General features: G+C 40.0%; 1 protein-coding gene and 1 long non-coding RNA gene across 2 annotated transcripts in view; one reads left to right on the top strand and one right to left on the bottom strand.

The window, feature by feature from the left end:
• The window catches only part of COL6A2 (collagen type VI alpha 2 chain), a 48,637-nt gene extending 36,197 nt beyond the window's left edge, over positions 1–12,440 (top strand). Inside the window, exons 22-27 of the mRNA XM_082260667.1 lie at positions 898–933; positions 1,142–1,187; positions 2,359–2,511; positions 4,245–4,697; positions 5,077–5,115; positions 11,438–12,440. Of these exons, the coding sequence (XP_082116793.1) occupies positions 898–933; positions 1,142–1,187; positions 2,359–2,511; positions 4,245–4,697; positions 5,077–5,115; positions 11,438–12,036 (1,326 nt within the window). The 3' untranslated portion in view covers positions 12,037–12,440. The remainder of the gene's footprint in view (positions 1–897; positions 934–1,141; positions 1,188–2,358; positions 2,512–4,244; positions 4,698–5,076; positions 5,116–11,437) is intronic.
• Positions 12,441–14,862: 2,422 nt separating this feature from the next.
• On the bottom strand, positions 14,863–25,145 carry LOC309558910. Its single transcript, XR_014225433.1, has 3 exons — positions 25,115–25,145; positions 22,474–22,692; positions 14,863–15,027 (listed from the first exon to the last, which is right to left on the bottom strand). It is a non-coding gene; the product is annotated as an uncharacterized lncRNA (long non-coding RNA).
• Positions 25,146–26,378: the final 1,233 nt, after the last annotated feature.

Here is a 26,378-nt window from a genome sequence, read left to right as displayed (position 1 = left end):
ATCCGAAGAGCGTACAACTTTTGTTTAATAAGTACAGTATTCATCTGAAAAAAATCAGAAGAGCAAGACCACACATGCTAGGAAACAAAATAACACATTGCATTACTTCCAAAGTTGTATTCTGCCATAGGGGACATTTCTTAAGTTGAGTAACCTCTTGGCTTTCGATATGAGACTAGCATGCAAAAAAAGAAAAAAAAATGGACGATCATTCAACCGATATTCTCATCATGTGTACAAGGCTTAAGGTTCACTCACTGATATACTAGCAGCCAACCTGCCTGGTGGCTGCACACAAACAGCTGCTCCTCAGCCATATTGGTACTTGGATGAACCCATGATAACTGATTTTTTTTCTCATGTCCTAGAGAAGTCACTTGCTCAGTTGCTTAGATTCTTGCTCAGTGTTGGCATCTGCCTCTGCCTGGAGGAATCTGTTTTCTGCTATACCTGGTGAGAGACTTACGGGATCAGAGAGATCTCTCGAAAAGTGCAATGGGTCCCACTGGACACATAAAAAAAACTCCCTAAAGATAACCATATAGAGTACCTTACAATTTGAATGTACAATGTCTATAAAATCTCCAATATAAATTGAGGCCCTACCTACACAATTCATTCCATTATTATCTAGCCAGGCAGGCATATGTTCTACACGGATGTTTGTAAGTTTAAAGGAGATTGTAAGGTGTATCATCAGCATGAATTTTTTAGGCAGCTTTGAGATTCATAGGCATCAGGGCCACAATCCCTCCCCCATCTCAGGTCTGCAAAAATTGTACAAAGGCTAAAATATATCTAATGGTCATTTTGTAGTGTACAATCCAGTTATCTTTGATAGCTAATATTATATATCATTGACGGCAGATTGTAACTTCTTATGTTTTGTATATTTAGGGTGACATTGGACCTCCTGGTGACCCTGCTTTGACTGTAAGTAGTGTATGATGTCATAATAAAATTATGTAATTGGAAGCAAATGTTTATTTATTGATAGATCATGTGGCATGTCATTGCAACATACTTTATAAAGCGTAATTACCCTGTCTAACTTAAAGTCTAAAATGATACAGCTTCAAACAATGCTTAACAGCTGTATTAACTGTGTGTGACAAGATGACTTGTCTTTATTATTGCACAGGAATGTGATGTCATGACATACGTACGGGAGACATGTGGATGCTGTGGTTAGTTTACATTTTTTTCACTGTGATTCTTTATTAAAAACACTCCTAAGCAGGATAGTAGTTATCCAAAACTTTAACTGGATGTTCAGTATAGTATGTTCATTAATTATTATTACCTTTTAATTATCTTGTTTTTTTAAGAATGTGTGGAATTTAGTATATATTTTTGTTATGTTCACTACTAAAAAACAAACCATAGAACAGATGCAATGTACATGTACATTGCTGCAATGCAAATGTGTGAATATGGAATATGCCATAAAAGTTTATAATCAAATACAAGAATGGGTAATTTTTTTACATACCAGATCTCAACCATATACTGTAAAAATGTAAAAATTAAGTACATTTAAAATTAAGCACTATTGTAGCCCTTTCAAAACCTTTTCTTGCATTTGTCCTCCCTGAAGAGATTCACCCATAGGGCCGTTTCATAGTAGCCAATCGGGTTCGCCTGTCAATTTTTTAGGCAGACCTGATCTGGCCCTCCAGCCTCCTCTTTAGAGCGGCAGATGTTAACGGACATAGACACTCGTCCACATCTGATCTGATCCTATCTGCTAAAAACAGATGGAAGGGGATCTGTTCTCCATCTACTTGGCAGATCAGATTAGATGGCAGTTGGGTGTAAATGGACAGACAGTCCATTTACATCGGAATGTCCATAGAGGAGCACAGGCTGTGTTTATGTCCACCCTGCATAACCGGAGCGAAAAGGACCAGCCATCCACCTGCTCAGTGGGGATCAGCAGACAGATTCCCGGCTGAGCACGTGGGCTCCAAAGGAGCCCACCCTGCGTGTAAAGGGCCTTACTTTTGAAGCAGGTGACAGTTGTTGCCTAGGCAGAAAATTAGATGAAATGGGAAAGTTGACAGTTGTTAAAACAGAAAAGGGAGGAGGTCCCGATGGAGATGTCTCTTCTGGTAACAACAGTAAAAGGTAGCATTCCCCTTCACTTTTAGGAGATTTCCTCTCACTTCCCAAAAATATTACAGGAATACAAAATAAAAATTTTAAAACAAGTACATATATTATATAGAGGATATTTACTAAGGCTAGCAGCATTAGGATTAAACTAGTTGATGTTGACTGAAAGAGTTTAGTTCCACTTTAAATATAAGAATGTTTTCTGCCATTGTGTGAACTGTACTGTCCCTGTTCCTTTTTTAGACTGTGAAAAGCGCTGTGGTGCTTTGGACATTGTCTTCATTATTGACAGCTCTGAAAGTATTGGCTACACCAACTTTACTCTGGAGAAGAACTTTGTCATTAATACTGTAAGCAGACTAGGATCCTTCGCCAAAGATCCAAACTCTGACACAGGTACTGTAGTCTAAGACTATTAGGTGTTCAATCTTGTTTACATTTATTTTTTTAATAGTTCAATTGTGGTCTTTGCATAAAATAGCATAGATCTTTTTTGGTTCAAAGAGAACAATAAAGGGTAAATCCAGTCATGACATAAAGCCCAAGTCTATTTTTTCAATAAACGATTAGCAATCCTACCCTACCCCCTCTCCTCCACTGTCCTCTGCAGATCCACCCACTCTGTGATTCAACACCCATCCTCTTCCAATTTGAATGACCCCCCCCCCCCCCCATGAGAGAAGACTGGGGTTGGGGCAGGGGACATTTTAATACAACCTTTTGCTTTGCAACTGTATTCAGCCTTAGACTTATTTAACCATGCAAGCTTCTCTATCATGGTTGACTTTAGACCTACAGAAGTTTATTAAAGGCAGATAGGCCGTTCACATTGCAAAGTTGCGCTTTAAGAAGGAATTTTCCCTAGAGCATAGTGAATGTAGTGAAATTTCACGACACAAAGCATACCCAATCACTATCAAGGGCAATTAAAAACATTATTCTTGCACATAATTGGATGATGGAAGTAAGCAGAGCTTTACCTCATTCACTAAGCTCTGTGAATCATTTTTTTGTAAGGTGCAGTTCCCTTGCAGAGTGAATCTTTTTTTGCCTTTTGTAAATTAACCGCATAGTTTATCTTGTTTGGGGATGGTACCTGGGAAACTCAAGGTGACATACCAGAACATTGAAAGTAATTAAACAGATCACAAAATAGCTTGCACATGCTGTACTATAGTATTTTTTTACATTCTTGCTGACTATGCCAGCTTATAGTATACGCTATAAAATTTATCATAATTACCCTTTCCTGGTTCATTTGTTTCTCAAGGACACCAGATGTGAGAGTCCTAGTTTTTCTATACTGTTCAATGAACTTCCTGCAAGGCCAGGTTAAAATCCAGGAAGAAGAACGTGTTAGCTTTGGCTAACCTAAAGCTTAATGACAAAGTCATGGTCACAGCACAGAGGGAGAGTTAAGAATACCAGAGGATCACTGCTCAGGGCCTTTTCTAGGGTAAAGTGATCAAATCAGCTGGTTTAGGCCCAAAAGCAAGCCAGGATCCAAGAAAAAAAGTTGTTCTTACTTCTCATAGGAGTCATCTGCTGAAGACAGCCATCATGGTAACATGCAGCTGCATTTCAGCCTGTGCAGTTTAGATTCAGTGGAGCTGTTTGAACCCCTGATGCAGAATAAAACATGTATGATCATGGCCTTTGACAGCCTCTTCCAAGAGGCAAGCATCCTTCTTCGTTATGAGAGTTCGTACTTTATTATTTACTTGTGGTTGCTGGATGAAAATTTAAAGTTAAGTGCAGTTATAGAGCTTTACAATATTGGGTGACCGAGTACCCCCACAAGCTAAAGGGCTTGTGTATATACACATAACTGGCTTGGATCTGATATGCGCTAAATTGCTTTTGAACTGCTTCAGGTTTCTCTTGCATTTGCCTTTGATTGAGGAGGAAAACCAATACAAATGCCATGTACGCAAGTCCTAAAAAAAAGCTAAGAAAAAAATCACTGCAAGGTGAACCTTTCCTTTAGGAGCCAAATTTATGAAATAGAATACACTCTGCTTATAGAAGGACCTGTTATATTTCTGTTTCACATGTTTAAATGAATTTAGGCTGATTTTGATATAATATTAAGAGCTTATTTGCTAATATAGTTGGATATTACTCTACAGGTGCTCGAGTTGGAGTTGTCCAGTACAGTCACGAGGGTACATTTGAGGCTATTCAATTGAATGATCCCCGCATTGACTCTCTGTCCAGCTTTAAGGAGGCAGTGAGGCGTCTGGAATGGATTGCTGGAGGAACATGGACCCCATCTGCTCTGCAGTTTGCTTATAATACATTAATCAGAGAAACAAGACGTGACAAAGCCAAAGTTTTTGCTGTAGTGATCACTGATGGTCGTCACGACCCAAGAGACCCTGATGATGGCCTGAATTCACTGTGTGATAAGAACGTTACAGTCAATGCTATTGGCATCGGTGACATGTTCAATAAAGAAGATGATGCTGAGACCCTGACTTCCATCGCCTGCAACAAACAACAGCAAGTCCAGAAGATGAAACTTTTCTCTGAACTGGTTGCTGATGAGTTCATAGACAACATGGAGGAGCGATTGTGCCCAGGTATATAGAATATGGATATATGGCATACCCCTACATACAATAGCTTATATAGTAAGTATATAGCATTCCACAGTTTCTAAGAGCAATCTTTACACGGATTTACAGGATAAATAGTCTGAATAAACAAAACATTATAATAGACTAAAAGAGCACAGTAATGCAACTTTGGTCATTTCCTATTTTAATTAGAACTGTTCCACAGACCAGCAACTCTATACACACATGTATATATGTACTGTATATAGTTAATTGAAAGGCACATTATGATGTGGTGTATTATTAAAAAAATGTATAGAGGCGTTACCATTATATTGTATTTTCTTTAATGTTCTCAAATGCTAAAATGTTCTTTAATGTCTAAATGTTCTAATCTTTGCAGACCCTCAGATTGTGTGTCCAGACCTGCCATGTCAATCAGGTAATTATAATTTAAAGGTAATGCATATCTATCCCTTATTCTAATGCAATATGTTGTGTGTGAACTTGTGCAAGTATCTATCTGGGAAAGACAGACATTTCAAGGTAATGCCACATGTCCTAAATGCCCCCTAACCATGCATGCTTCTGGATTGTATCCACAGCCTTACAGGTGATACAGAGGGGGCCTATTTATAAAGCTTTAGCAGATTTTTTTATGATAAACATTCCTAAATGTGGTTATTTTTTTATTTACATCTATTTATAATTTTTTAATCGTTAGGTCCTGTTCACATTTGGGTGTTCCAGAATCGCTGGCAGAATCACACGATTCTGGAACGCGATAACATTGATGGAATCTGTGCAAAAGAAACGCAGAGAGCAGCCCATTAAAATAACTGGTGCTACTCTAAAAACGTGGCAAAAAATGCATATTAAAAAACATGACACTCTGTGGTCACTAAAAATTAAAATTGAACACTATTTTATAAAATTGTTGCTTTTTTGTCAGCATATAGTTATTTAAAGAAGAAGTATAGCCAAAGCTATTCTGGTTAGATTTCTCCTTGGGATCACAGAAGTGCAGTTATTTGTGCACTACTGTGACCCAATTTCAGCCAAATGTCAGCTAAAGCCCATGGTCAGCTGACATCACTGAACTGGTCCAGGCTCGGGAAAGATCTCAACCTTACAGTCGGGATTTACCTGATGCCTGGATGGGCATCTGGTTCAGACTCTCAGTGAAATGCTGAGAGCCTGAGCCAGCCGTTTCCGCACAGTGACCAGCTCTCTGCTCAGTGAAGACTGAGAACTGAGCAATCAGTGGTCATTGATCACTCAATTCTCAGTCTTAGAAGCGGTGAAGGACAGTTGCTTGCAGCTTTGAACTGATGCTGCATCCACCTAGGTGAGTATAAAAGTTTGTTTTTAAGCTATACTTCTCTTTTAAAAGAAAATCTGTGGACAAATACAACCCCCACTGCCTAGTAGTCACCCATGTGCCTGCATGATGGTTAAGATCTTCCATTCTGTAATCTTAAAATCAAAATTTGAAATGTGAAAACTCCTTAGATACCTGTAGTTTCGAAAGTCTCCAAAAGAAAAGGGAAGGGAAACCGCTCTACTTAAAGAATTATCTTTGGTTTACTGTAACATAGCGATGCACCAACATACCACCTAATGTTAAACAAACTTACACATTTCACTCCTCAAGGAAGCATAGTTATAGAGTCATGACTAATCTCCCTTGAGGAGTGAAACACCTGAGGTTTGTTTAGCACCAGGCGGTGTGTTGGTGCATTACTATGTTGCAGTAAACCAAAGATAATTCTTCAAGGAGAGCTGGTCTTCTGCTCTTTCTTTTGGAAACTGGTGGCTCACAACTGCAGGGAGCCTGCTCATGCAGCTGGAATGTTTGCAGGACAGGAGTGCAGCCCTATAGCAGAGCATTACTTTGTGGGTGGTCACAAACTCTGGCATTCCCCCTTCCACAACAAAAAGTCAGAGGTTTGCTTCAATAAAAAGCACAAAGATAATTGAATGCGTGTGCTAGAGCAACCTTTCATGGTACAATTTAACCACAGTAAAAACAGCATACAAACAATAATGCATTCCTTCTAGGAAAGTTGGTTACAGACTGGTAAGGAAGTTTTTAGATGCTGCCTACCTGGCTGCAGCCAAAAAGTTCCTCACCAAGGAATTCTTTTTATAGCTTGCCCACTGTCCTGAAATGAGGAATAATCCCCATTATATCTGGCATACAGTATCTCACAAAAGTGAGTACACCCCTCACATTTTTGAAAATATTTTATTATATCTTTTCATGTGACAACACTGAAGAAATTACACTTTGCTACAATGTAAAGTAGTGAGTGTACAGCTTGTATAACAGTGTAAATTTGCTGTCCCCTCAAAATAACTCAACACACAGCCATTAATGTCTAAACCGCTGGCAACAAAAGTGAGTATACCCCTAGTAAAAGTAAAAGTGTCAAAATTGGGCCCAAAGTGTCAATATTTTGTGTGGCCACCATTATTTTCCAGCACTTCCCTAACCCTATTGGGTATGGAGTTCACCAGGGCTTCACAGGTTGCCACTGGAGTCCTCTTCCACTCCTCCATGACAACATCACGGAGCTGGTAGATGTTAGAGACCTTACGCTCTTCCACCTTCCATTTGAGGATGCCCCACAGATGCTCAATAGGGTTTAGGTCTGGCGACATGCTTGGCCAGTCCATCACTTTTACCCTCAGCTTCTTTAGCAAGGCAGTGGTCATCTTGGAGGTGTGTTTGGGGTCGTTATCATGTTGGAATATTGCCCTGCTGCCCACTCTCCGAAGGGAGGGGATCATGCTCCGCTTCAATATGTCACAGTACATGTTGGCATTCATGGTTCCCTCAATGAACTGTAGCTCCCCAGTGCCGGCAGCACTCATGCAGCCCAAAGGCCATGACACTCCCACCACGATGTTTGACTGTAGGCAAGACAAACTGCATGGCTGTCATCCCAGAAGGAAGCCTCTTCAAAAGATGATGCACAAGAAAGCCCGCAAACAGTTTGCTGAAGACAAGCAGACTAAGGACATGGATTACTGAAACCATGTCCTTAGTCTGCTTGTCTTCAGCAAACTGTTTGCAGGCTTTCTTGTGCATCATCTTTAGAAGAGCCTTCCTTCTGGGACGACAGCCATGCAGACCATTTTGATGCAGTGTGTATGGTCTGAGCACTGACAGGCTGACCCCCCACCCCTTCAACCTCTGCAGCAATGCTGGAAGCACTCATTTGTCTATTTCCCAAAGACAACCTATGGACATGATGCTAAGCATGTGCGCTCCACTTCTTTGGTTGACCATGGTGAGGCCGGTTCTGAGTGGAACCTGTCCTGTTAAACCACTGTATGGTCTGGGCCACTGTGCTGCAGCTCAGTTTCAGGGTCTTGGCAATCTTCTTATAGCCTAGGCCATCTTTATGTAGAGCAACAATTCTTTTTTTCAGATCCTCAGAGAGTTCTCTGTCATGAGGTGCCATGTTGAACTTCCAGTGTCCAATATGAGAGAGTGAGAGCGATAACACCAAATTTAACACACCTGCTCCCCATTTACACCTGAGACCTTGTAACACTAACAAATCCCATGACACGGGTAGGGAAAATGGCTAATTTGGCCCAACTTGGACATTTTTACTTAGGGGTGTACTCACTTTTGATGCCAGCGGATTAGACATGGCTGTGTGTTGAGTTATTTTGAGGGAACAGCAAATTTACACTGTTATACAAGCTGTATACTCACTACTTTACATTGTAGCAAAGTGTAATTTCTTCAGTGTTGTCACAAGAAAAGATATAAAATATTTACAAAAATGTGAGGGGTGTACTCACTTTTGTGAGATACTGTATGTGATGGAATGAGACATGCAAATACTTTCTGTTCTAAAAAGGCTTTACTGTGCTTCACAATGACTCAGTTGGAGGGCTTTTGATTGTTTTCTCCCCTTCTCACCATAGCCACCATGATTATACTTTCTCATTTATTTTTATGGCAAACAGATGACATTCATTTCTGGTAATTATCTCACCCGTTCCCCAACAGTCAGCCCATGTATACAGTAAATCTTAATTATGCAAGTAAACTGGGAAACCAGCTAACAATGATCAGAACAATTGAGAATCTATTTATAAATGTTATATTGAATTCAATGTGTGAAACCTAAGAGAAAGTTGTGTAAATCTCCAGTAAAAGCTTTTATAAACAGACCCCCTATATATTGCTTGCAAGTGCTGACCTGTTTGCTTTGAGTTCAACTGGACATGCTGCTTTATTTGTAATGGACATCTGAGCTGAGTTAATCCCCATAATTGGAAGGCCCATATCACACTAAAGATCCACTGGCAGCAACTTGTCCATGTCCATGACAGGATTGTTACAAAAGAAGAGAGAATGGTCACCCGTACATATAGTATTCGCATGCTGAAGATTTAGATACTGCAGCAATTCGGACATATATGAACAGATGAATGGTTCTAGCAACAGGATCACTAGCGTGACATGGCCCTAAAAGTGCCTGAGAATTTATACTTTATCTTAGGTAGTTTAACTATTACAAATAATTGTGATCAAAATAATAATGTGAGGATGCATAATATTGTCTTTTTTAAGATCATTTTATCTTTCTACTGTACCTTTTTATTTATTTTTTTTTAACACCGCTTCTGTTGCTGCAATTTCACTGCATGATCTGTCTATCTTGCCTCTGTTTCTGGCCCCTGTGTGATCTGGTAGTTTGGTGTAGTCAAAAAAGAGGCAGCAGTGACATCTTTGCTGAATTAGAGAGATAAAACACTGAGGACATTATACAGTTACAAGGCAAAAAGAATCTCTGAATGCTATTGGTCTAATAACAATTGTCTCAGAGGAAAGGGAGCCCTGACCCTGTCCTTCTGACACTCACTTACAGGTGGGAAGGGACATAACCCAACAACTATCGTTAATTACGACTTTAATGAAGAGGGTGTGGAGATCGCCTTTCCCAAAACCATCCCTCAGGTTGCTGAATTCCTTGAGTCCCAGAAGGCGAGTTCCGAGTCCCCAACGCACTCCCAGCTCATTGCTATGATGGTTTATACGGCTGAGAGAGCCAAGTTTGCCAATGGAGATGAGAGGCAGAAGTGGACCGGGCTGTTTATTGACACTTTTAAAATGGTTCACACAGACATTGTAGGAGACTCAGAAGCTCTAATTGGACTCTGTTAAATCAGAATGGTCATGCCCAATTAGAATTAAGGAGGTAGATCCCTGTTACAGGTTTAACAGGTCTATGCATTTGGGTTTGTATTTTCAAGTTGTAAAGCATAGTCAGGTGTAGCTTTATATTATGGTAGAGATATACAGTATAGTTGGTCCTCAGACAGGATTCTGTAGGGGCGCATGATCAATAAATCTATATTGAAGAGTTTGTCTTGTAAATGTTTTGTATATGTATAAAATATAAAGATTATATATTTGCATATTTTGAAAACTATTTAAAAATGTATTTCTGTCAAGTCCCCTTTCTGAAATTTCTTGAAATGTTTTCTTGTTATTAATCAATATTAATAACAGTAGCAAGAAGTTCTGCTGGAATAATTCAATTCCTTATGCAAGTCCCCTGTTGACATCTTAATCCTCTGATTCTCTTTATCCAACCTTCCTTAACAGCTTTTGCTTATTCATCTGAATAGGTTCAACAGTTAAAATAGTTATTTACTATGTAGAGTAAAATGTCCATAAAAATGAGCTTCTCTCCCAAAGTCAGTTTGCCATTCTAAAGTCATGATGTACCCATCTAAATAGTAATGCCCTTTTTGTGCACACATCTCTTTGTGTCATGCAGTCATTTTAAAACCCAAACATGGACAGACTAAAACAAAATGTAAAAAAAAACGTTATAGTTTGCACATTTTGAGGTTTGGTGCTCTCTCCTTTAACTATACTGTCACTGTGCTCTTATGATAAAATCATCTTTGGAAGAATTTTGCTACCTAATAACCAATTATGGAAGACCAATGTGACAGGAATCTAAGCCTGAATATAATTTACTGAATTTACTAAGCATTGGCTCTCGTTAGGAGACAAATATTTTTCACTTTCCTTGTCCTTATATCATATCTAAATAATAGTTTTGATTGGGGAACCTATTTCAGTATTCTTGCCATGTAGCTTATTTACCAATGCATTGTGACCTACTGTATACTGCATTGTGTCAATAAGTATATGTTTGCATGGAAATACTTACAATGGCTTGCTTTTATATTGCAAGTATGAAATACTCTGCTATTTTTCTGTTGCTTTGAATGTGGTAGGAGAATCCTGAACTTGTTAGAGTGTTGAAAGAGATGGTGCTTTAACGTAGATTACCTTAGTCCAAGTTATAGGTGAGCAGAGTTAGAATATGTGTGGGTGGATACCATTGTTTAGTCTCTCCTCTGTTCTAAACACAGTTTATGATCAAAGGTACATAGACATTTTGCATAATGATCATTAATCTGTATATAATAGCATACATATGTGAACTTGACCACTAGTTAAAAATGCCTCAAAATGGTCAAAACACAGTCAACAAACTATAAGCATCATCCACATTTTACTACAAGTCTTTATGTTACTATATAAAGGTCAATGATCCTTTTGTCATCCTTCTGGTTATGAACAAGATCCTGACAGAGGAGAGAAGGAAGAAGAAATTTAAATTTAACTACCTGCAGGTACCTTAGGATGTAGATCTGTGTAGTATATATAGTGTGTATATGACCTGTATACATAGTATATATACACCTTTCTTTCACAGAGCTTGCCGTTGCTCAGTGCACACAGCGACCAGTGGACCTCGTCTTCCTTCTGGATAGCTCAGAGAGGATTGGAGCACAAAACTTCAAACAAGCAGCATCCTTTGTAGAGGAGGTCTCTAGACAGCTATCACTGTCCAAGAAGGATGATGACACAGCTAATGCCCGTGTGGCCCTTCTGCAGTATGGTGGAAAAGATGAGCAGGCTGTGGCATTCACTCTTACCTACAACCTCACTGAGATTTCCCAAGGTCTTTCACGTCTCACTTACTTTGACTCATCTTCAAACATCGGAAATGCCATAATTTATGCCATCAACAACATCCTTCAAGATAAAACCAGAGGAGCACGACGGTTTGCAGAGACCTCTTTTGTCTTAATCACTGATGGTGTTACTGGTGATGAAGGCCTAAAGGAAGCTGTCTCAGCAATGAAGAAGAATAATGTGGTCTCTACTTTGATTTCTGTGGGAACAGACCTTGACATGCAGGTTCTAAGACAGCTTAGTTTAGGTGAGAGTGCAGCCATCTTTAAAGAGAAGGAATATGCTAGGCTAACTGAAAATGCCTTCTTGGACAGATTTGTGCGGTGGGTGTGCTAATTGCAAAAACACATAGGGTACTCCTATTACTCAATGCTCTACAATTATTTTATTTTTTATTAATTGATCTGGGTTGACTCCTCTTAAATGTTTGAGCTAAACATCATACATAGGATTCCACTTAGGTTACTGCAGTTTAGAAAGAAGTGGGAGACTTATGTGCAGAGCATTGTGTAATGAGCAAAATGTGGTCTTGTTTTAATTACTGTGCTACTCTTTGGATTGACCACTGATCCACAAGTCGTATAATAGCATTGTAATTAAGAGAGCATTTTCTAATGACATAATAAGTCAGAAAAATGAGAAAAATCATTATCAATCTAGAGACCTATTTAAAAACATGGTTCAAATGATAAAAAGATTTGACATTTCCTATAGTAATCTTGTACCTACAAGATTTTAGCAGTATAGGATACCCCAAAGAATTTCATGGGTGGTTGTTCTATTGGTAGTGTGTAGGAGAGGGGCTTGGGTAAGAGGTGTAGTTTGATTGAATTGTTAGGAGTGGTTTGATAGATTGTAGAGAGTATGAGCAGATCAGCAAGAGAGCTTAACAGTCACAATTCCGCATGTGAACATATTGAGAGGTACACTTCACCGCAATTAATTAATGTTCAGTTGGTTGTTATCTGCAGCAGCACACCTTTTCTTTTTGTGCCATGTTTTTAAATGAATCCCAAATTGGAGAAAGACATGCAGATATCTGTAAATTTAGAAAAATACTTCAACAAATACTGGTTATGTGTTTTTTTTTTTAAAGTTATAATTTGGCAAACAACTTTTGAAACACACAGAAACATGAGATGTAAGTCAGGAAGCACATTTAGATCTGCACCTACCTATAGGTAATGAGTGTATCTTGTGTTTCTAAAATTGGAATTTGTTTTGTGAATATTGTAACTAAGAAAAACTTTTTTTTTTAACGTGTGGCAATGATTAGCTCCTTAACATCAATGCAGCTCACGGTGTCACATTCAGACATGTCAGTGTCACTGTTGCTTGTCACACACATGTGGTGCTAACTGCAGGTCACATGACATGGTGACCTGAATTTAAACCTGTGGCAGGGGTGGGAAGGGGGGGTACACAAGAGGGTATTTTTGTACACTGGCAAGAGAGGATTAGGCCCACACAACAGTTTGTTGTCACATGATGCAGAAACCCAGGAATTAATGAACTATTCAATTTTTTACTGGAACTGTACTGACAATAAAATGTTCTCCTGTCATACTGTGTCTTTTTTTCTTTTTTCCTATACCTCCAATAAAAGCATGCTTTCTATAGAAAATAATAAAAATCACTTGTCTTTAACTGCCTGCAGAGTTTGATGAAATGCAAAGAAAGGTGGCTAGTGTGTTCTCTGAAAATGTTATTATTGCCAGTATTTTCCATTTTAGTTGAAAAATTAATTTTAGTCCCTTGATGCCTTAAGAATTTTTTTTTTAATTATTTGATCCCACAATCCTATTAGTGTAATAGCTGGGGTTATTTAATATGTGTGAATGAACCTTGTCCAATAGACCAGTTTGAACAACAGAATGAGCATAGTGTTAAGAGATTCTGTCTAGACTGGAGGATGAAGAACAACAAAAAAGATTAAAATAACAAGAACAAAAAAAAATGAACACCAAAACATATTAGCAAAAACACGGCTCCTGTAGTCCACCGCTCAGATACATCCCATTATCCCATTGGTCCACCTCTATGATATGTGGCCTCACCTGTTGAGTGTTAAATGAGGTGGTAGGGGGGTCTTCCTGTCTTCTCAATAACAGCATCTGGTTGGGATTTGCTTAAAGTGTATGTTATCCCAAAGCTTTTTTTTTGTGTTAGAGTAGGAAAGGGATGAAATCCCTATCAGATTTTTTTTTTGTCCTGCTATTTAGATTTCCCTACATTTCCCTTCCTAAAAATGCAAAAGGAAATCTCTCTAGAGTTTACCGAAATTCCCATCTTAGAGTTGTCACACAACAGGTGTCCCAACTTTATTTCCCAAAAACAATAGTCGTAAGGATTAATAGAGGGTGAATCTTCCCAGCAGGGCCACAGACTGCAATTAAAAATTAAAGTAGACGTTTGGGGTAGATAAACGCACATACTCACATCCATGCTGCAGCATCAGTGCGATGCTGCAGCTTTCCCCCACCAGCTGTTATAGGTGTTTTCTGTACTTACAGAAAATGCACTTAGCCTACAAAAAGGAATGCAGCCACTGCATCTCTATGTCTGTAAAGGTTCAGGTCATGGTATAGCTAGTAGCAGTTTAATGCATTCAATTGGACTTATTAATTTAATGTTAAAGATTTTTTTTTTACTACTTGCCCAAGTAGCTTTCTCAGTTATAATGTTTCTGACCAGCATTAGAACTAAGGAAGCCACTTGAATGAGTAGCAAAAACATTATAAATCAAGTCCAGCTGAATGTTACCAACTACTAATAGCTACAATTTTCAATCCTTATTTGAATTTAATTGTTTAATCCACATATTGTTGAATATTATCTGATCTTAAAATAGTTTTTTTCATTGTATGCCTATTTCAGGCCATCGCCTTTCAGACACTCACCATGTAGTGTTCTGGATACATATTTGCCTTCACTCATTTTCAGTCAATTGAACAATTAAATAGTTGTATGGCTGACTCTTCGAAACATAGCATATGAAATCAATACCATGGCAAAGTACATAGCATTAATTACATGTCTCTTTGTATTTACACATTTAAAGACAGTGAAGTCTATCAAGAATCAATTTGGCATAGTATCTTAGGACGTGTTATTATTGAAAACATTTTATTTGCACATTGAGTCATTTATGGAGATTATCGTTTGCTAAGGTATTTCGTTTATTGAAAGTTACATAATCAAATGTAAGATTTATTTGAGAAAATGTATATATTTCTTATGATTCGGGCAGGTAAATCAGGTCTTGGCAAATGATCCATAAGATGGCTGTTGTGGTGCTGTACCTATCACCTGGTTTTCACTCCACATCTACAAAAAGAATATATTAATTAGTGATCTCAGAAGAAAACTTATGATCCCCATTGTCAATATTTATAAGAAAACTGTTTAATTTCACAGGCCAATGCAAATGCTACAAATAAGTACTTGTTTTATTTGCATTGATTTCTACAATTACTGGACATGTGTGTCACATAGCAAAAATAAACATTAAATGGAAGCTGCCATTCTCTCATCTCAGGGCTAGTTATGTCACCAGTAATGAAGCTAAATAGTATTGGCTTACTTATCTCAAAAACTATTATGCAGCCCGGTATGTGAGAGCAGTAGCTTCCTAATCTCAGGCTTCTCCCTTTGTTAGTCAAGTCGTTTGCATGATTACAGATTGCCTTTGCCTTGAGCTCATGTATAGTATACATCAGGGGTCTCCAAACTATGGCCCTCCAGTTGTTCAGGAACTACAATTCCCACCATGCCTAGTCTTGTCTGTAAATGTCAAGAGTTTTACAATGCCTCATTGGACGTGTAGTTCCGCAACAGCTGGAGGGCCGTAGTTTGGAGATCCCTAGTATACATCCTGCTAAGTTTTCAACTATGGAGCCTAGTTAGTCAGAGCTGTGGTTTCATAGTATAAAATGTCCTTTGTATTGAATTTCACCCTAAAAAAATATGACAAAGAATAGTGAAAAAAGAAGAGGGGCAGATAAATAACAGTATGGTGGAGATTTATCAAAACAGGTAAACACAGAATATGGTGTGGCTGTGTACAGTAACCAATCAGCTTCTAGGTTGTACAGTATTGTCAAAGCTTTATTGAACAAGCTAAAGTCAGAAGCTGATTGGTTACTATGCACAGCTGCACCAGATTCTGTGTGCAACTGTTTAAGTAAATCTCCCCCCTGTGGCTCTCCTAGTCAGATCGTCAAAAGCTATGCAATGCAGCATAAATAAATCTATAAATATTATAGAAAATGTGGTGATCCCAAAACTAGCATACACCCGACGTGGGTAAACTTTTTTGCACAGCAGACTTTTTGGAAAAAATGTATGCCTGGAGTCCTGCTTTAAGTCTAACTGTAGAAGTACTAAGACTATTATGTTGAAAGAGAACCAACCTGTTTCCTAAGTGTATTTTAGAGGTTTATTGTTGCAGAGGAGGAGTGCAGGAAGACTAATGTTTTGTTTAACAGAGACCACATAAATACATTCTGGTGTTTGTACATGCTTGTAATTCATGTCCAGTATCATCATGGTCATGTAGGTGCAAAGGCAAACAGAGCGTGACACGCACATTAACACGGTAAGCCAATGCAGGAAGTTGTCAAAGTGGCAGATTTGGGCCGTTTAGACATTATCTACTCCCAGTCACTACCAGTATGTGGAAAGTAAAATTTCCAAAACCATAAATATCAATTTTGGAATAAACTTGTTTTAAGTTTTAACAAATTAAACAAGCAGATTTAGAGGTAAAACTTTATAGGTAACATCACAAGGTACAAATATGGAGATAGCTTCATGACAAAATAAAATATACTAAGATTGTAAGCTCCTTGAGGGCAGGGACTGATGTGAATGTGCAATGTATATGTAAAGCGCTGCGTAAATTGACAGCGCTATATAAGTACCTGAAATAAATATAGAATATATCATAAACTCCAAGGGTGAATATGGAAAATTAGTTCTTAATAATATTTGGGAAAGATCAACACCCAGTATGAGTAAGAAGACAAAGTAATATAAAGTAAGAGATTATCAATCTCAAACAAATTTCTTCTGGTTAGTAGGTGAAAAGTGAGGGTAATCTAATAGGTGTTTTGTATCCATTTAATGGCTCGTGCCTATGCTAAAGACATTATCTACTACCAGTCACTACCAGTATGTGAAAAGGAATGATTTCCAAAAATATTAATATCAGTTTGGGAATAAACAAATTTCTTGTTAAATTTGCTTTAATTTTTAACAAATTATACAAACAGATTCAGATGTAACACTTTAGAGGTAACATCACAAGGTACAAATATGGAGATTGCTTCATGACAAAATAAAATATAGAATATATCGTAAACTCCAAGTTTGGGAATAATGGCTAAGGAAATTAGTTCTTAATATTTGGGAAAGATCAACACCCAATATGAGTAAGAAGACAAAGTAAAATAAAGTAAAAGATAATCAATCTCAAACAAATTTCTTATGGTTGGTAGGTGAAAAGGGAGGGTAATCTAATATAGTAGTGTTTTGTATCAATTTCATAGCTCATGCCTATTCTACAGGCACGGTTTAATGTCTGAAATTAGAGCCACTATATCTTTGACACTTGGTGTACAATATGCCAGAGCAGAGCACACTTGTCTTAGAAAACACCACTTTATCCTAAAGGTTAACTATATGAAATTGCACAGGCCATTATGTAATTAATAATAATTATTATAATAACCCTTAGTCAGCAATAACAACTGCAAACTATCCAATTTAGAAGCCAATTTCAGAAAGGATGTTGTATAGCAAACATTGTTAATATGATCACTTGAATACTTCCAGGATTATTACTGCTTTTTGTCTCAGCTTCCTGCTCACTGGACTCATGAAATTGATTTATTGTCCAATGATCAGATTGGAGGTGAGAGAATGACATAGGAGGCCACCATGCTAAACCAGGAAGCTGAATTGCTTAACCCCTTGAAGACTATGCCTTTTTCTGACACTTGTTGCTTACAAAATAAAATCAGTATTTTTTGCTAGAAAACTACTTAGAACCCCCCAACATTATATATATTTCTTTAGCAGAGACCCTAGAGAAAAAAAATGGCGGTCGCTGCAATATTTTATGTCACACTGTATTTGCTCAGCGGTCTTTCAAACGCAATTTTTTGGGAAAAAAATACATTTTCATGAATAAAAAAAAAAAAACAAAGCAGTCCAATTTTTTTTGTATAATGTGAAAGATGATGTTGCACCAAGTAAATATATGCCTAACATGTAATGCTTTAAAATTGCGCACACTCATGGAATGGTGACAAACTACAGTACTTTAAAAAATCTCCATAGGTGAAGTTTTAAAATGCTTTAATGGTAAACAGTTCGGAGTAACAGAGGTGGTCTAATACTAGACGTATTGCTCTCGCTCTAACGATTGCGGCGATACCTCACATGTGTGGTTTGAACACTGTTTACATTTGCAGGCGTCACTTATGTTACATAGTTACATAGTTACATAGTAGTTGAGGTTGAATAAAGACAATAGTCCATCCAGTTCAACCTGTGTAGGCGCACGTGGCCGTAATCATCTCTCATACCCCTTAATGTTCTGATCCTTGAGATGTACGTCCAAGAGTCTGGCGACCAGGACTGGACAGAATACTCCAGATGCGGTCGGACCAGAGTTTTTGTATGCGTTCGCATTCTGCGCACGAGCACGGAGGGATGGGATGCTTTAAAAAAAAAAATTCTAATTTATATTTTTTGTCTTATTTATACACTGTTCTTTTAATTATTTTTTTTATTAATAACTTTTATTGCTGTCTCAAGGAATGTAAACACAGCAATTAGTCACATGTCAGGTATTTTTTTTTCCACTTAAAAGCATTCAAAACACCAAGTTTGGCTGTTTTGAATACAAATTTTTTTTTTTAAACCACTTAAGGATCGGAAGGTTTTACCCCCTAATGACCAGGCTATTTTTTGCGATACGGTACTGCGTTACTTTAACTGACAATTGCGCGGTTGTGCGAAGCTGTACCCAAATAAATATGATGTCCTTTTTTTCCCACAAATAGAGCTTTCTTTTGGTGGTATTTGATCACTTTTGCAGTTTTTATTTTTTTGCGCTATAAACAAAAAAAAAAAGTGATGATTCTGAAAAAAAAACAATATTTTTTACTTTCTGCTATAAAACATTCCCAATAAAAAAAATATATATTTTTTTATTAATTTAAGCCAATATGTATTCTGCTACATATTTTTGGTAAAAAAAAAATCCCAATGAGTGTATATTAATTGGTTTGCACAAATGTTATCGCATCTACAAACTAGGGGAAAGATTTATGTCTTTATTTATTTATTTTTTTACTAGTAATGGCGGCGATCAGCAAAATTTAGCAGGACTGCGACATTGCGGCAGACAGATCGGACACTTAACTGACACTTTTGGGGGGGCCAGTGACATTACTACAGTAATAAGTGGTAAAATGTGCATTCTTACTGTATTAATACTGGCAGGGAAGGGGTTAACAGCAGGGGCGATCAAAGGGTTAAATGTGTGCTTTCTAACTGTGTGGGGGATAGACTTGCTGGATGAACACAGAGACCTGTGTTCCTATATAGGGGGAACACAGGATCCCTGTGTTCATCACTGATAGAACAGCGGTGTGCTGTGTTTACTTCGGCGGACCGCTGTTCTGTCTCTATGGGGAGCGATCGTGGGTGCTTGGCGAACATCGCGTCTGCCGGATATGCTGATTGGTTCCCCCTCTAGCCAATCAGTGTGTGTGCGCCCCCACTAACTGCTACATGAAACGACTTACAGGCAGTGTTCCCTTTAAGGTGCGCGCGTGCGCGGTCGCGCAGTGGAAATTACGTCCCGCGCAAGCACCTAGTTAGACGGCGCAGCCGCAGACGGAGCGGCCAGGGAGCAGAGCGTGCACCCCGAGAGCACGCCCATCGTGTGACAATAGCGAATGAAAATTCGCTATTGTCATACGGATCCTCCTCCTGGCCAATCAGGGAGCGGGTCCTCCCGCTTCCTGATTGGCCGAAAGGCCAACTTCATGCCATTGGCCGAGGAGGAGGCGCCGGGACTCGGGAGGATGGAGACGCGGGAAGCTGGAAGCCGGGGACTGAAGACAGAGTGCCGTGACCGTCCGTGAGGTAAGTGCACGGGGTCGCGGGGGGGCATTGCTGTGGCACTCTGCAGTTTATTGGGGGCATTGCTGTGGCACTCTGCATTTTATTGGGGGCATTGCTGTGGCACTCTGCATTTTATTGGGGGCATTGCTGTGGCACTCTGCATTTTATTGGGGGCATTGCTGTGGCACTCTGCATTTTATTGGGGGCATTGCTGTGGCACTCTGCATTTTATTGGGGGCATTGCTGTGGCACTCTGCATTTTATTGGGGGCATTGCTGTGGCACTCTGCATTTTATTGGGGGCATTGCTGTGGCACTCTGCATTTTATTGGGGGCATTGCTGTGGCACTCTGCATTTTATTGGGGGCATTGCTGTGGCACTCTGCATTTTATTGGGGGCATTGCTGTGGCACTCTGCATTTTATTGGGGGCATTGCTGTGGCACTCTGCATTTTATTGGGGGCAATGCTGTGGCACTCTGCATTTTATTGGGGGCAATGCTGTGGCACTCTGCATTTTATTGGGGGCAATGCTGTGGCACTCTGCATTTTATTGGGGGCAATGCTGTGGCACTCTGCAGTTTATTGGGGGCAATGCTGTGGCACTCTGCAGTTTATTGGGGGCAATGCTGTGGCACTCTGCAGTTTATTGGGGGCAATGCTGTGGCACTCTGCAGTTTATTGGGGGCAATGCTGTGGCACTCTGCAGTTTATTGGGGGCATTGCTGTGGCACTCTGCAATTTATTGGGGGCATTGCTGTGGCACTCTGCAATTTATTGGGGGCAATGCTGTGGCACTCTGCAATTTATTGGGGGCAATGCTGTGGCACTCTGCAATTTATTGGGGGCATTGCTGTGGCACTCTGCATTTTATTGGGGGCATTGCTGTGGCACTCTGCATTTTATTGGGGGCATTGCTGTGGCACTCTGCATTTTATTGGGGGCAATGCTGTGGCACTCTGCAGTTTATTGGGGGCAATGCTGTGGCACTCTGCAGTTTATTGGGGGCAATGCTGTGGCACTCTGCAGTTTATTGGGGGCAATGCTGTGGCACTCTGCAGTTTATTGGGGGCAATGCTGTGGCACTCTGCAGTTTATTGGGGGCAATGCTGTGGCACTCTGCAGTTTATTGGGGGCAATGCTGTGGCACTCTGCAGTTTATTGGGGGCAATGCTGTGGCACTCTGCAGTTTATTGGGGGCAATGCTGTGGCACTCTGCAGTTTATTGGGGGCAATGCTGTGGCACTCTGCAGTTTATTGGGGGCATTGCTGTGGCACTCTGCAGTTTATTGGGGGCAATGCTGTGGCACTCTGCAATGTATTGGGGGCATTGCTGTGGCACTCTGCAATGTATTGGGGGCATTGCTGTGGCACTCTGCAATGTATTGGGGGCATTGCTGTGGCACTCTGCAATGTATTGGGGGCATTGCTGTGGCACTCTGCAGTTTATTGGGGGCATTGCTGTGGCACTCTGCAATCAATGTATTGGGGGCATTGCTGTGGCACTCTGCAATGTATTGGGGGCATTGCTGTGACACTCTGCAATGTATTGGGGGCATTGCTGTGACACTCTGCAATGTATTGGGGGCATTGCTGTGACACTCTGCAATTTATTGGGGGCATTGCTGTGGCACTCTGCAGTTTATTGGGGGCATTGCTGTGGCACTCTGCAGTTTATTGGGGGCATTGCTGTGGCACTCTGCAGTTGATTGGGGCAAGCTGGTCACTCTGCATTGACGTCCCCCCCCCCCCCCCCCCCATTGCTCAATCTAAAGGTTTGCGCTCAGAAATTTTTTTATTTGCTCAGCTCAGTAAAAAATTAGAGGGAACATTGCTTACAGGTACGCTGTTTCGGGTAACAGAGCCGACCTGCTGCAGTATAACCACGGCGGCTGGTCAGCAAGTGGTTAAATCTGGCGCCTTTAAGGCTCCAGTAAACCTGAAGTGATGTCATACCATAGTTTCCAGGTTACTAGATCCGAGACATGATTAAAGACACTTCCGGCTTTGTTAGGGTCTCCAGGCACCCGGCGGACTTGCCGACTGGTGGCTCGGGCCCTTCCCGGTGGGACGGGAGAGCCCGGGCGAGCCACACGGGGGGGGGGGGGGATCTGCGTATTTGCGTTATGTCAGTGTAATATGCAACATGTCAGTAAATCACAAGATTGTCTAGCCAGAATTACAAATCCTTTGGCATGTAAAACAGTAGACATATATGTATTTGATAGCAATTTATAAATATCTTAATGGGGATCTCAGCTTAGAAAAAAAGCTGTTCATTCGAAGGGATTGCATGAGGACTCGAGGACATACAATGCGATTAGAGGAGAAGCGTTTTAACCTCAGGCAACGAGGGGGGTTCTTTACTGTTAGGGCTACAAGATTGTGGAATTCTCTACCACAAGAGGTGGTTTCTGCGGGAAGTATGGTGGCTTTCAAAAGACTCTTAGACTTACATCTCAAGGATCAGGACATTAAGGGCTATGTGAGATGATTACAGCCACACACACCTACACAGGTTGAACTGGATGGACTATTGTCTTTATTCAACCTCACCTACTATGTAACTATGTATTTAACTATTTACCTGTTTACACAAAGTTACTTTTTAATAAGCAGAACAACTATTGTCTCACCGTTCTAGAGTTAGTGTTTTCCATGATGTCCATGGTGCCCGTGATGCCCTGGAATCCCATGATGCCCGTGATGCACATGATGGCCATGTGGTCCATGGTGCACATGATGGCCAGCGTGTATATGTGGACCCATCTGATGGTGTGGAGGATGGCCTATTTGAAGATGGGGATGATGATGATGGGGATGGTGGTGGTGGTGGTGGTGAGGGTGATGTGGTCCTGAATAAAACATTACTATTTCTAGTTAATTGTAAACTCAGACAAATAAGTCAGAACAATGCAGATATAAACAGATCAGTAGGCTAACTTCTGGGCTTCATTTTTGTGTGGTGTGATTGAAGACTCACTACTCTGCCAGCAACCAGGATCATAGCTATGATAATGCAAGTTAGCCATATGGCATCACATGGGACTAGGAAAGGGCAGTAATTTCCTTCTAATCTCAAAGCCAAACACTTTAGTGTGAGGAAGAGTAAGAACCTCTTTCAGGATTTATTGCAGCCTAAGACCACATTGGGGACATTTATCCTAAAGTGACATTGAAGGTAAATTGAAAAAACAAGCTTGTTCTACTTACCTGCTCTGTGCAGTGGTTTTGCAGAGAGCAGCCCCAATTCTCCACTTTTCGGGTCCCCTGTGGGTGCTCCTCCTAATCAGCCAGTGCCCCCAATAGCATGCCGATTGCTCTGGGGGCACTGGTGCATGCTCACTCCCAAGCCTGCTCTATGCGCTTAAAAGACATACAGAGCCATGGCTCAGCCTCGTCCCCCCTCCCAATCTCTCCTCATTGGCTCACTGGCTGTGATTGACAGTAGCATCAGCCAATGAGGAATGAGAGACCCGTGAGAAGCTCAGCTCTTGTGCACATCAAGCATGTTATACTTACCTGCTCTGTGCAGTGGTTTTGCACAGAGCAGCCCCACTTCTCCTCTTTTTGGGCTCCCTGTCACTGCCCTTGGCTCCTCCTCTTCAGCCTGTTCCCCCAATAGCATGCCGCTTGCTCTGGGAGCACTGGCGCATGCTCGCTCCCGAGCCCCGCTCTATGCGTGCGTCCATAAGACACACAGAGCCGTAGCTCAGCCTCACCCCCCACTGTCTCCTCATTGGCTCACTGGCTGTGATTGACAGTAGCATCAGCCAATTAGGAATGAGAGACCTGAAAGAAACTCAGCTTTCCTGCATATCCCTGGATCGAGACGGAGCTGAGCTTCTCTCTCGGAAAGTAGGTATAAGAGGGGGGCACTGCACACAGAAGGTTTTTACCTTCATGCATAGAATACATGAAAGTAAAAATCCTTGAGCCTTTAAAACCACGTATTTTCTTGCCAGAAAAGGAAAAGAGGAGAAATCTTCCCAACCGAACACACCAAAAACATATTTTTATTAACATGGCAGCTTCGTGGCTGATACAGATAGGATGATTAAGTTCCGCTTTAAGTCTCCTCCTTCAAGCTTTAACCAGACACTAATAGAAGTCACAAGGCTGCTTATATTGCTCATGAGAAAAGGTATTTAGTAGTTTATATTTACTAAAATGATTGTATTTTCATGTTCTGTGTACTGTGGGAGACCGGATATAGTGAATGAAGGGTCCTGGGTTTAGTAACACATTAATGATTGGGTTAGTGAACGGTTCGATATAAGAATAAAAATAAATCAGGCAGCTGTGTTTGTAAGCAAAGTACACTGTTAGTGCCAGTGAGTCTCCTGATGGAGACAGACCGGCCAAGTGGCACCAAAAGGGCATAAACATGTGCGGAATGGTAATTTAGGGCATCAAATGTTACAAATCCCAATCTGTTTCTTTGTACATGAGCTTCCTCCAGTCATCTCCCCACTGATCTGATCTATGGTAGATTACAATATTACGCTTCCGTTCACACAGGTGCAACTTGTCATGCGATTTGACAGTTCCAAATCGCATGACAAGTCACACCCCACTGCCAGCAATGGAACGATTCATATCGCCGTGATTTATGTCACTGCGATTATGTAAAGGTTCCTGCACTACTTTTTACCGATTTCATTGCGACTTGCATAGACTTCTGTTTAAGAGGTTGTAAACCCTCTCTTATAACTTGTACCTATAGGTAAGCCTTTTTATAAGGCTTACCTATAGGTACTGTAAATATCTCCTAAACTTGCACAGTTTAGGAGGTAATTACTTTTAATGCAGCCGATTAAGTCATCAGCGCATGTACTCTGAAGGAACGGCCACCAGGGACGTTCCTTCGGAGCCCTGTCCCGTAAACAGCGGCTCCTGTGCGCATGCAGGAGTGATGTAATTGCGCCTCCGGCCAATCAGATAGCCGGAGGACGCGAACCAGGAAGCAGAAAGGCCGGACATGTCCTGTCGCTGAGCGATGCATACTAGCTCATTATGCCTTTGTCTTACAGAGTTTTTTTTTTTTTTTCTTTTTTTTTTTTAGTGGGTTTACTTCCTCTTTAAATGAAGTCACAATCCACAATGAAATCGGCAGTGCAAATGTGATGTGCGGCTTTGAAATTTCGCTAAAGTAGCGCAATTTTAAAGACGCACCGGTGTGAGTCAGGGACAAGCCATAAAGTGGGTGATGCAGAGACCAAGACTGAAAGAAAGATGGTGTAATAAGAGGTAAAATAAGCAAAAAAAAAAAAGAACCTTGGTTTGAATTTCCCATTTTATCGATTCTGAAAAAAAAAAAAAAAAAAGTAATCAGCTTTCTACATAATTGAAAAAACATACATTTGTTCAGTGAAAAAACTATTTATAGATATTATTGCATCCATATTATATTCACTTTTACAAAAAGATAACACTAAAGACTAGATTATATGTCAGCTGAAAGTTGCTCAAATGTTTTCATTATTACATTTAGGTAGTTCAAGAAAGATTTTTTTATAACTGAATTGCTGATATTGTATAATAACTGAATTGTTTTAAAGCTGTAAATGCAGGAAAACAGCTAAATACACATTTGAGGTACACATTTTGTTACCATCCAAGAGATTTTTCATTGTGTACAGCCATTTGTGTGATCCAGTCAGGCTTGTGAACAGCACATGTATAATTAAAAAAGAGAAACTGCACTTAAAAATAATTAGTTGATCAAAGATTAACTCAAACAATGTCCTTTACGCGATGAAGAGCAGAAACTCAACTGTGAGATATTGGCAAAGTAGGATTTAGCATAGCATAGGAAAAGAGTCGGGCTCTAAAAACATTGAAAGCATATATTTATTATATATTGAATATATATAGCCATAGTGGATAGCGCACACATACCAAAGGAGTAACTTGCAAATTTTACAAAGCTACTGAGACCTGATCTAAATGATTAAAAATGGGGATTTGGTCACACCATATGACCATATCGTGCTTAAGCCCACCACTGCATCAAAGTACCCCATTATCGGTGGGTCCTACACTATCCATTAAATGAAGGATAGTTTGTTTGTTTGTTTTTTATAATATATATATATATATATATATATATATATATATAATATATATATATATGTGTGTGTGTATATGTATTTTTATTTAAAAAAATGATATGACAATCATTCCTATGCTAAATTGTGTACAGCACAGCCAGGTTGGTGACTCAAGTTGCTCTACACTAGTAAAGAAATACAGATTGGTCACCAATTCCCCCAGGGTACTGTAGGTTATTTTAGAGAAAGAGCAGCAGAAAACTGTCTACCTTCAGGCTCAGGTTCTGTTTGATTAACACCTCCCACAGAGCTGTAATGAGTGAGAGGTAGTGAGTGAGATGAGGTATTAGGCTGGGTTCACACCTAATTCGGATGCGGTTCACAGCAGGCTCCCTGTTCTCCGTTTCAGGGACGAATCAGGCCTGAATTTTTGCCTGAATTCCAACCTGAAATGGAGCCAAAGATGCACAGGACCCTGGAGATGTGTG

Source organism: Pelophylax lessonae (genome assembly GCF_965119305.1).
Source record: "Pelophylax lessonae genome assembly, chromosome: 6".
Classification (NCBI taxonomy): domain Eukaryota; kingdom Metazoa; phylum Chordata; class Amphibia; order Anura; family Ranidae; genus Pelophylax; species Pelophylax lessonae.
This window is presented reverse-complemented; position numbering and strand designations above follow the sequence as displayed.